We start from the raw sequence: 12,444 nt of genomic DNA, 5'->3' as shown, positions 1-12,444 counted from the left end.
ACACCCAATTCATATTCTTCTCCTGCTCTTACTTTTCAACTCCTTAGCTTAGATTATTCCACACGTATAACGCCTTCAACAAACAATAAATTTACTATTTGACTTTTCGATTTATATTATTTTAATCACATTGATCGATATATATCGAAATACCATACATATACAAATAATGATCAAATAATCTAGACTCATTAATAGATCGTTACAATATCTTTAAAAAATCTTGTATTATAAATATTTGTCACATATTCATAACAACTTAAGAATAAAGATTATAAAAAATTTAAAAATTTATTTATATATAAACGAAGATGTATGAATGAAGATATGATCATTTAAATATCAACTAAGATTATATCACTAGATTCAACATTCATATTAGATGTCATCTAAATTTAATATTAGGACACTAACACCAACAATTTGATCACACTATTTTTTTTTTATTTCATGCAGAAGTAATTTTCTTAATAATAAAAATTTCATAATAATGAAAAAGGTGTATTACATATGTTGACTTACCCACAACAAGCATTGTTACAATAGCATAAATAGATATTATTGATCCCTTTCATCAATTTACAAACGTCACGTTACTTGATAGCTTTACGCAAAAATAATTCTCTCAATAATAAAAACTTTATAATAATACTAATTAAACATTATATTCTATCAAGTCGCTTAGATTACGAACAGATGTGATTGTTGGTAATTTTTTTTTACCTAAAAGTAATTTTTACAATAATAAAAATTTCATGATAATACCAAAGCTAAAACTATCTCTATGCACATCTCATCTAGATACTTAATTTTATAAAAAAAAATATTATATTTACCTACTGTTTGTTAAAATAGGTAAGATAAGTGTTGCACATAAAAATACTCAAGATAGGTAAATTGAGTTTTTCAAAAATTAATAATTTTAGCTCTTTTAAAAATTCTTAAATTTGTGATTTTAATACGTGGTGATTGTAGTAGAATTGATAACAATAAAATCACACCATACAGAACAAATTTTTTTTATAGAGATTTGGCTCTAAGAAGCCTAATGCTCTTTCTCAAGACTTAACTCGAGGTTCCACTAAGAAGAATAAACCCTAACTTTTAATTAGAGTTAGAACCAACATACAATTCCTTGCCTAAATAAGAACCACTAACACATTACTATAAAATACAATCCCCTCACACAACAAATGAGTAAAAATAACAAATTTACAATCAGAGACAATTACAAATAAGTCACAAACGGTTGAGAATTCCACTAGCTAGCACATTACCAGTACTTCGAACATTCTCACTCTTATTTAAATACTCTATCAAGTTTGTTCTCCACTTTGAGCCTCCATACTTTTTCTATATATATACATCTTCCAAACATACTATCCATTAAAAAAAATGTTAATATGAAGTTTGAAATTCAAAAAATGTTTAGACTTTCTCAAATAATAAGAAAATATGTCTCACATTTAATTCAAAATAAATTTACTTTTTGCATGAGAAATCAAGATTTGAAAATTTAAATATAAACTTTTGAAACATAAATGATTAAAATAAGAAAACATGTTTAAAAGTAATTTTCTTTTAATTCAAAATAAATTTACTTTTTGTATGAGTAAAAGAAAACATGTTTAAAAATAATTATTCTTTAATTCAAGATTTAAAAATTCAAATATAAGCTTTTGAGACATAAATGGTTAAAACAATAAAACATGTCTAAAAGTAATTCTCATTTAATTCAAAATAAATTTACTTTTTGTATGAGTAAAAGAAAACATGTTTCAAAACAATTCTCATTTAATTCAAAATAAATTTACTTTATGTATGAGTAAGAAATGCATTATCAAAATATGAAAATTTAAATATAAATTTTTAAGACATAAATGATCAAAATAAGGAAACATGTTTAAAGACAATCTATTTTTAATTCAAAATAAATTTACTCTTTGTATTCACTTTTAATTCAAAATAAATTATATTTTGCATGAATAAAAAAATACTTTTATATCATAAAAATATTTTTGTTATCATCAAAATTATATTTACTTAGCCTTGAGTTTGCCAATAAAATTATATCAAAATATACTTGAAAGCCCCTAGGACACAAGTCAAGTTGTTGGGTCATGATAAACTGGGATTCACATCAATAAATTGTAGGTTCGATTCCTTGTCTTGCGTAGTGAGACAAAACCTTTATCTGTGATTTATCTCATTTGATAAAATTGAAAGCACAAGCGACTGAAGATCGTGCAAAGGCGATAATCTCAAGATATGTTTGAAATATTTTTCAGATTAAGATATGAAACAGTCAAGATAAGGTTGATAAATATTCAAATTTTTTTTATCAAATTGTTTGTTAAATTTTTTAAAATGTATTGAAAAATATATACGTTATTTTTTTTATATGTAAAATTTAAAATATGCTTATCTTGAAGGGAAAAGATAAGGATATCTAGAAAATGTAAAATAAAAAGTCATATAACTTTTTTTTTTCAAGAATAACTCGATAAATTTAACAAATACATTAAAAATGACAAAACTCTAAAATATTTTTCATATCTTACTTTTTTCAGTTTATATCTTAATTAATAAACACTGTCTTAATCGTTATTAATTGACGTGACACATATAAATTTATAATAATTTTATTTAAAATTAATAATTTATAGAAGATTTATTATTAATTTTACCCAAAATTAGTTTTATTAATTTTACTCAAAATTATTTATAGAAGATTTATTATTAATTTTACTCATAATTTTAAATAAAATTATTATAAATATATATTAATTTATAAAAATTATTTATTAAATTTATTTGTTAATATAAAATCCCAAGTCTCCTAATAATAGAAATTTTACGAGAATGCCGAAACGGCATTAATTATATAGATATGCGTGTCGACCATTCTGAGTCGCCTCGGTTTCGGCTCCACGTGACAGTAATCTTCTTCGCACCAACTCGGCAAATGTGAAGCGGTTCGACCGCCATTGGCCTCTGCATTCCTTGGTTCTCTCTGAAATCTCTTGCATGCAGAAGTCGAAAGCAGCTCCGATCTCGTAATTAAACGCCATGGACGGAGTTCAAGTGAAGAAGGAAGTGGTCGCCGCCGAGAACACCAGGCAGCTGGGGCCTCCTCCCAGTTCGATCTCCGTGATCGATCTCACCAGCAGCGACTCCGATTCCGACGACTCCTTGTTGACGTCATCGTCCGGTGATGATGATAATGGCGATGGTGCTGTTCCAGGAACCAACGGAAAGAGGCCTGGAGGTGTCCAGGGAGGTTCGTCGAAAAAGAAGAGGAAGAAGAAGTTGGAGGATTTAAGCGCCGCTTTGCCGGTAGGGTTCCTGGATCCTCTGCCACCGAAGTCCGGACCGCTGGCCTTGACATTGCCAATAGCGTCCGCGCCGAGTCCGAGTGTTCCGACTTCGGACCGGCGCCGGATTGCGACGACGGAAGGCGAGAGCTGTAAGCATTTCTGGAAGGCCGGTGACTATGCGGCCGGGACTGTTGCTGATTGGGATATAACTTCAGGTATTTGTGCATGTTTGGGTTAATTTTTTGCTGGTGATTATCGTAGCGGTATTGTCTGGAGAATTAATTTTTGGTGCTTGGTTTCCTTATTGGAAGGGCTTCTTTTAATGTACAAGGGTAAACGTGGTGTCCTTTGGAGTTTTATATCCAATTATCTTGTAGCATTTAGATTTTCTGCGGTTGTAGGGAATTTAGCGCGTAATTAATTTTAGTGATGTGCTTGGTTAGGTTCTTTTGCCTGATTTTCTGAGTTTCCGAAATGATAAAGATCGGGTTTCCGAATTTGTAGGCAATAAAGAAGGGGATTATATTTTGGGGGACGGTTTCATTTCTTACCAGAATTTAGCTCTTTCTGCTGGATGAACCTCTGCTTTGGCGTTTGTGTTTATGGCTTGTGGCGTTGGGCTGAGTGCCATTGCGAGCAGATTACTATTTTAAGTTTTTCTTGGCTATGGTGATTCGGAGGTTTTCATTATATTTTGTTTGTCACTCTGCTAATTTTTTCCACGACAATTTGTTTTAGCTTTGTTGATGGCACATCTTTAATATCATCTTTACTGAATGAGAATATCTATTGCAAGTAAATGCTCCGCATTTAAGGAGTCACAAAGCCAAATATGTTGTGCACTATACAATATTGTAGGCGTTATGTATGGGTCTTTTTCCCTTATATTTTTCATTTTTTTATTCCTTTATTTTGTTGTTTGCAGATCGCATAGGTTTTTTTTTTGGAGGAAAAAGGATAAGAGTAACACCAAACTGAAGTTATAGAGTGACACTTTGGAATCTTAAAGTTTTATATGAATTAGGAAACACATGATATACAGAATATGAGCAAAATCAGGAATAAGAATGAAAAGATAGTAGAAGCTAGGAGTCAGTGATAATTAGAGGTAAACATTATTGATACCTTGTGTTGATTATTCTTCAAGAAAGAGTGCTTCAGCAATTGCAAGTTAGGTTAGAGCAAGATGGAATATGTGCCAAGCTTGCCTTCCCTTCACCAATAGTTTTTTCTTAGTAGATTTGAGATTGATTTGAAGATAGGAAAAATTGCGCAAATCAAGCTATTCAAAGTATATAGAATCCAACTTTTGCTTTTAATCATTGTCATTTGACCTTCGATTCGATAGATAAATGGTTTTGCTTGCACAAAAGAAGTAACACAAATGGCTGCAAGACTGGTTGCCCAACTTACTCTGTTACACTCCCCACCAATCATTCGATACTTTGATGCTGTTTTAAATGAATGCCCTATCCACTGCTTGCCACTGACTATTTAATGAAAATAGGGTTGACTAATTCCCATCTTGTTTATACAATTAGTAATCCTAAGGTATAGTTAGAATTAACAATAGTGACTGGACTAACCTTGTTCCTTTAGAGGTAGGAACTTTTTGAGGTTGTTAGTTACCTTTCACTAGAGACTCAACATTGGAGAGAAGAGGAAGAACAAGGAGGGTCAAGGTGAAATTAAATTACAAGGATATATTGAGCTTTGAAGAGTCTTATTTTCCTTGCCTCAACCTTAAGATGATATATTGAGCATTAAATTACAAGGAGGGTGTGTTGCCTCAACCTTGTTTAAAATTAGAGAATGTAAAAGTTGTATATTGATTAAGACGTACACCATTTATATATACGAATCCATGCTATCACAAAGGAAAGAATATATTCTACATATCATATAAGCTATATGGTTACTATAACATAGAGATGTACTAATTTACATTTGCCTAATATATATAAATCATAATATCTTTACCCCACAAGTTGGAGCATAAATGTTGAACACGCCCAACTTGGTGCATATGTAGCTCACATGAGGACCCTGAGTGACTTAGTGAACAAATCGACTAGTTGGTCATGAGAACCCACAAGTGGGATAACAATATTTTTAGAAAGCAAATTTTCTCTAATGTCAATCAATCTCAATGTGCTTGGTTTTCTCATGGAACTTGGGATTGGAGGCAATATGCTTTGTAGCCTAATTATCACAAATTAATTGCATAGACTTGACTTGAAGTACTTTTAACTCCCCAACCAATGGTTTCAATCATATCAACATACTTTTTTGTTAGGGCCATAACCTTATATTCTACCTCTGCATTAGATCTGGCCACAACATTCCGATTCTTACTTTTCCAAGAGACTAAGTTGCCACCAATATATACACAATATCCAGATGTGGACCATATGATAGTAGGAGAACTTGCTTAATCAACATCTATATATTCCATGATCTGATCATGTCTATGATCCCGATACAACAAACCATAGCACTTTTTTTTTGGGTAACGCCCCATCACGAGTACCATCACCTATTGGCCCTAGAGTACGGTGAATGAGTTAAATCAGGGAATCTGGTGGCCCTTGGTTTCGATCCCAGAGCAACACTCTTGACTATGACGGAGCAGACTCCAAACGGGATCGCCAGAACCACCAGGCTATGCCCTTGGGGGGCTAGGAGCGCTTTTAATATAGTGAAGGGGACGCATCACTGTGTTTCAATGATTGTCAAAAGATGAATCCAGAAATTGACTTACTACACTAATAATAAATGAAATAGCAAGACAAATGACTGTTAGGTAGTTAAGTTTGCTAACTGACAACGATAGTGCTTGAGGGCATAAATAAACTCCTCTTATCTTGGCAACAACTTGATATTTGGATCAATAGGGGTATCTTCTAGCTTGCACTTGAGCATCCCTATTTCTTCAAGCATTTCTATGCATATTTTCTCTTAAGAGATTGTGTCACCTTGGTTTGAGATTATTGTTAGAAATGCATTTTCAACTTCTTGATGTTAACATCATCATCCCTGATGATAACAATAACATCAGCATAGACCACCAAAAAAATGTGATGACTGGATTAAAAACGATAAAAAAATTGAATGATCAACTTCGTTTTGAGTTAACCCAAACTCCATGACCACTTAATTGAATCTTTCAAACAAGGAGTTTGTTTAAAGTCATAAAGGGATTTTTGAGGGCAACAAACCAAACCAGATTCCCTTTGGGCAATGAAATCGGGTGGTTGTTCCATATGAACCTTTGCTTGTAAGTTACCATGAAGAAAGTTCTTGAGATTTGGTTGATGGAGAGGCTAGTGGTACATAGGAACTAGAGAGAAGAACAATCTGTTAGAGGAGATCTTGGATAGGAGAGGAAGTATCCTCGTAATTAAGGAGAAAAATCTTAGTGTATCGTTTAACAACAAGGCAGGCTTTGAGCCAATCAACCTAGCCATCTAGACTGGCCTTGATAGTATAAACCCAATGAAATCCAATAATAGACTTACCCATAGGGAGAGGTACCAAGTCCCTGTCATGAACCTAGGGTTCATAACGACTAAAATTGGCAATCGAAAGGATTCGATTGAATTAAGGTCAAGAACAGAATGTATTGAGGAAAAATTGAAGAAGAATGTGGAAGAAATTAGAGAGAATTGAGGGAGAGCAGAAGAGAGGAAAAATTGAAGAAGAATGTGGAAGAAATTAGAGAGAAATGAGAGGGAGATTTGAGAGAATTGTAGAGAGAGAGAATCAGATTTTCATTTAATCAATTCAAGCCTATTCATCTCCTCCTACAATGGGCCTTTTTATGGGCATAAGTAGCTCCTTAACTAATTTCTAACAGCACTCATGTGCTCTTAACAAACAATTAAATATCTCCTAACAAACTAATATAAACCTATTACAATATTACCCCTTTATTATATCCCTATCCAATGTTATCCTTCTAATCCTCTTAGGGACATGACAATTTCCCCGCCTTGAAACATGTCTTGTCCCCAAGACATGCCAAACCTTCATAGCTTCCATTATGCTCCCTTTTTCCTTTTCTTCCACAGCTTAGATGGAGAAATTTTGAAGATATCCTTCTTTGCCAATGGAATGATCTCAGGTGACTTTTGCTCTCCATGCATGTTATGAGTCTTCCCACTGCTAGTAACACCATAAGCAAACATTGTACCATTAATTCCTTGCATGGCCCCACTTACAACCTGCTGGGTTGCAACATCAATTCTGGTCTTCAATCCTCCCTTCAACAAGGTTGACAAAAATTATAATCGGCCAGTTGTAGCAACAACGAACATAATGGAATCAGACTTGTTCTTTCTAGCCAAACTCTCAACAGCAATATGGTGACACCATTTAGGATCAACGAGACTTCCTCCTGCTAGTGTTGTCTTTGCCTTATCATTAACTAAGGAATCCTCAGCATTATCCAAAACCATAGGCAATGGAACCTTATCATTAGGAACTCCACCACCCATTCCCTTTCTTATAGAATTCTGATCTTGGACACCCTCCAATCCTTCAGTCTCTGCACTAGTCAATAGAGGTAACGAATTGGCCTTGGCTTCCTCGGTCACTTCATCAAATGCTTCCCCTTTTTCCTCATCGAGAACTACTTTTCCCAATGAATCTGATTGTTCCTTCATACCTGCTGTCCTAGCCACCAGATTGTTACAACTTTCTTTTAGATAATGCTTTTCGCCACCAAAATTACTCCCAATATTGCAGCCATCCTTCTGGTCACTGTTGCCTCCATCAGAATGCTTCTTTTTTTGCCCAAAGTCTAAAGTAGGCAGTGAATTGATCATTCGTAATCTTGTCTCCTCCTTCGGCTGCTCCACTCCAAGGAATTCCTCCTTGTCAAAACTTCCCTGATAATCATCAAAGTATTCCATCGGAAAGTTGTAATGATACTTCTTAATAAGTATCATCGCAAATTCTTATAGCTTCTCACGTATCATAAAGCCAAATTCCTTGCTCGTATTATGTATCCCATTGCTTGTTCCTTTGTCCTTATTGCTGCCAACTGAAAATGCAGCCTTCTTTGACTGCCATTGAGGCTCCATTTCAGCTGAAAATGAAGTATTCTTCTGCTGCAATTGATGGCTCATTTGCTCCATGTATGCACTGCTCCCAATGGCCTCACGAGCAGGTCGTTCCCCTGAAAATGCAGCACCCTTCTGTTGCGACTGAGACTCTAATGTCCTCGTGTGTACACTACTCCTCTTGGTTGAAATCTCACTGGCTGGAAAAGCAATAGGCCAAGAAACCGCAGCTCTTTCCATCATAATTCCCACACTTCCCTTTTGTAATTGCCGCACCCAGTCACCTCTAGATGTGATCCACTAAGTGGCAAATTGCAGCCACTATTCTACTTCAAGGTTAAGTCTATTGTAAAGTGGCAAATTGCAGCCACTATTCTATTGCAACGGAAGAAGTTGCACAATTATAGCGACTTGATCAACCTTTTAAAGTCCCCTAGCCCTACCAATTCTCTTGACTCGCATGTTGCAATGATTCCCTATACCTGCTGGAATTGCCGTCGGACTCGCCTTATCCAACCACTCAATTGCATTTCCAAAATCCAAGCTCAACCATTAAGAAATTGCTGGGAGTCAAGTGTATTCCTTCCACTCGCTGGAATTCCCCAGATCGCTGGAATTCACTGCTGGAATTGTCTAGGTTTCTCGCCTCCCTTGCTCGATTGTGCTGCAACTAACAGAATTCTCCAGAATTGAGAATTTGATGGTTGTAGTAGCTTATGAATTGGCTTCCAATTCCGCCAATTTTGCTTCGGCTTGCTGACCCACACTGCCCAATCTCGGAAATAGCCGCAATCCACCTGCTCTTCTGTTTCACAACAGTCGCTCAGGACAAGCAATCACCTTAGCACAATTAGCGATTTTCAATTCTCCAACAAACTAAACAGCTAAGCAATGGGTCTGATTCCGCCTTCTGGCTCGTTTGTTGCAAAGTCTCCTACACTCGCCTCGCCTTCTTGATCAACTATAACAACTCGGAAAACAGCAACAAATCACCCTGTTGTTCCACCTTCAAGTTGACAACCTAATCTGAAGCGATTCACCCTTCCACCTACATAGTTGCTCCAATTCCGATCCTATACCTATTGCGCCACTCGGATTTTTACTTCAAATTCAACTCGATATCACCGTCGGCCTCTCCTGGCTTGTGTCATCTTCAATTCCGCTGAGTCCTGATTCCAACACCCAATCACCGTCTAACACTCCAAGTTGGCCAATTGTCCGCTTATGATCGCAATTGCTGTTGATCATCAATCGTTTAAGAATCTGGACTAGCCTTAATCGCACCTCTTAACAATCTGGATCTTACGCACTGATAACAAAACTTTCAGATCCTTAGCCGAAAATCACCGGAACCACTTACTGGAATTAATTGGAATTGTTGGAACTCTGGAATTCACTTGAATTGAAGTGGCAATCAGGGCTCTGCTTCTCCTTCCTTGTTCAATTGCAACAACGCTTCTTGTTTTGATTGCAAATTTGAATGTGGATTGCCGGAAATTAGCCTAGCTCGCCTGGATCTACTTCGCCTAACAACCAGCGTATACTCACTTGGAACACAGGGATTGAATTCACTGGACCTACTCTTGAAGTCGTCCCCCTGGATCGTCAACTGCTCTGAGGTCGCCTTCTTGAACTGCCTGACTGTACTATCAGCGGAATCGACGGTCGAAAATTTGCTAGCCCGCCTTGCCTTTTGAGTTTCAGATAAGAATTGCCAAAGTCAACCTAGAATTGATTGAAATCACAGCCAATGATTGATTGCTCTGATACCATTTGTCATGAACTTAGGGTTCATAACTACTGAAATTGGTAATCGGAAGAATCCGATTGAATTAAGGTCAAGAACAGAATGTATAGAGGGAAAATTGAAGAAGAATGGGGAAGAAACTAGAGAGAATTGAGGGAGAGCAGAAGAGAGAAATGAGAGGGAGATTTGAGAGAATTGTAGAGAGAGAGAATCAGATTTTCATTTAATCAATTCAAGCCTATTCATCTCCTCCTACAATGGCCTTTTTATAGGCATAGGTAGTTCCTTAACTAATTTCTAACAGCACCCATGTGCTCCTAACAAACAACCAAATATCTCCTAACAAACTAATATAAGCCTATTACAATATTACCCCTTTATTATATGCCTTTCCAATGTTATCCTTCTAATCCTCCTAGGGACAGGACAGTCCCAAGTCTCATTGGATTGTAAAACAGATATTTCTCCAGTTATAGCATCTTACCACTTGAATGTGAAAGGGCTTCTATAATAGTCTTAGGAATATATACAAAAGATAAAGAAGAGACAAAAGCAATATTCCTTGGAGACAAGGAATGATATGTGACAAAAATTTGAAATGGGATGTTGAGTAGTACATCAACAAGTACCTTTATTGAAGAGCTATAAGCAAATAAAAATCAACTGACACGGAAGATGAGGGAGACTAAACTAGAGGGAGAAAGCTCAACTAACACGAAGGATGAATCATCGGGTTGCTCCATTAGATTGTCTTCTATTGGCTTAGTCAGTGGGTTCACATGTTGGCGACAATGCTGATAGGTTTGAAGATCAAGGCGAGAAGATAGAGATGGAGGTGGAGTAGTGTTAGGGCCCTGGTCTTAACTTCTGATTTTCTTGAGGATAGAATTGAAAGAGTAGTAGAAATAGAGAGAAACGAGGGGGAATTAGATTGAATAAGAGGGGAGAACTGAGAGAGATGAAGGAGAATTAGACAAAAAGTAGGGAGAAACATAGAGAATCGGGGAGAAAGTAAGGGAGAACTGCAAAGAAAAGGAATAACTTCTATTTCACAACAACCATAATCTCGGCAAAGAGGTGTATAGCTTTATATATAAGCTATCCACAGTTTCTACAGAGTAGTTACCACTCCTCCACCACAGGTAACTGCTCCAAAATTAGTCCATGATCGACAATAATATGAAAATAAAGGCAATAACTAACTCTTTTGCAAAATAATACAATCTGCAAAAAAAAAAAAAAAATTAAAATAACTAGCTAAGTCGTGACTCTCCCTTCCCCTTAAAAGATTTCTTGTCCTCAAGAAATCTTAGCATCTGGCCTCACTTTCTTCATCCAATCCTTGTTTTCACTATCTGATTCATCCTTCCTCTTCTCTTTCTTTCTCTTTCTTGGCCTTTTCCTCTTCTCTCTTACGTTCCTTTTCTTTTGCTTTTCTTGCGAATATAAAATGTGATCCTCTAAGATCTCCATGTCAAAACTCTCTTCTCCAATTGATCTGTATTCTGAAATAAAAGGTCCAATGATTTCCTTGACCTTTATGCAGTAATGACACCAATGAATTTTAGCAATAAGTATTTTGGCAGCAGCTTGCTCTTCCATCATCTTTCGAAACGTGTTATGGTTTTTCTGTTCATTTCGTTTCAATTGTTCCTTCTGTATCCTTCTTTGCTCCTCCTGAGCTTTTTCCTTAAAACACATCTTTTGCTTCTAGCTTGCTAGCGCACACCAAAGGCTTATCTTCAACAGATTTCTCCTCCAATGGTGTCACAATGACTTTTCCGACAACTGCCATTCCTTTCTTGACATCCTGCTTTGCTTGATCCAAGTTAGGTAATTCTTCAGCTTCTTGCAAATCGGAGGTATTAGGTAGGATTTCAGCTCTTGCCAGAATTGGTTTTGCAATGGAACTTGGAGGAAGTTCCACTTGTAGACTGACCTAATATATCTTTGAAATCTTATTCAAAGAGTCGTCTAGCTTTTGGCCACAGTAAGTAAAATCTTATTTGATTCCTTTTTCTAACGTCCACACATTTTCTCTTGTGGTAGAACTCTCCTCTCGATAGTGTCTCATCTCCTCTTGAGTTTGCCTAAAACCTAATTCCACATTGCCATTCTTGTCTCCAACTGCATCATGTGGATCCCTTATGCCATTTCCTTAGTCAAATTCTTCTAACTTTACTTTGAACAACAAATGTAACTGCTTCCAATAATCAGTAATTGCCTCTAAAACTACTTTTAGAAATTACCTTGTTGTTCTGCTCACCTTCAAAGTCTGATCGCAATCGCCTAGATCTAGTCGAGAACTAGTGGCTCT

At 36.0% G+C, this 12,444-nt stretch overlaps 1 protein-coding gene across 6 annotated transcripts in view; it reads left to right on the top strand.

Annotated features, from left to right (window-relative positions):
- Nucleotides 1-2,908: 2,908 nt before the first annotated feature.
- Nucleotides 2,909-12,444, top strand: part of LOC127790044 (protein MICRORCHIDIA 7-like) — a 64,906-nt gene continuing 55,370 nt past the window's right edge. For 4 of the 6 annotated variants that reach the window (XM_052319295.1, XM_052319294.1, XM_052319293.1 and 1 more), the window contains exon 1: nt 2,909-3,532. In XM_052319295.1, the coding sequence (XP_052175255.1) occupies nt 3,070-3,532 (463 nt within the window). In that variant the 5' untranslated portion in view covers nt 2,909-3,069. Of the gene's footprint in view, nt 3,533-3,821; nt 3,998-12,444 lie in introns of all 6 variants that reach the window. The other 2 variants (XM_052319298.1, XM_052319296.1) reach the window with 2 other exon arrangements.

Source organism: Diospyros lotus, chromosome 14 (assembly GCF_014633365.1).
Source record: "Diospyros lotus cultivar Yz01 chromosome 14, ASM1463336v1, whole genome shotgun sequence".
Classification (NCBI taxonomy): domain Eukaryota; kingdom Viridiplantae; phylum Streptophyta; class Magnoliopsida; order Ericales; family Ebenaceae; genus Diospyros; species Diospyros lotus.
This window is presented reverse-complemented; position numbering and strand designations above follow the sequence as displayed.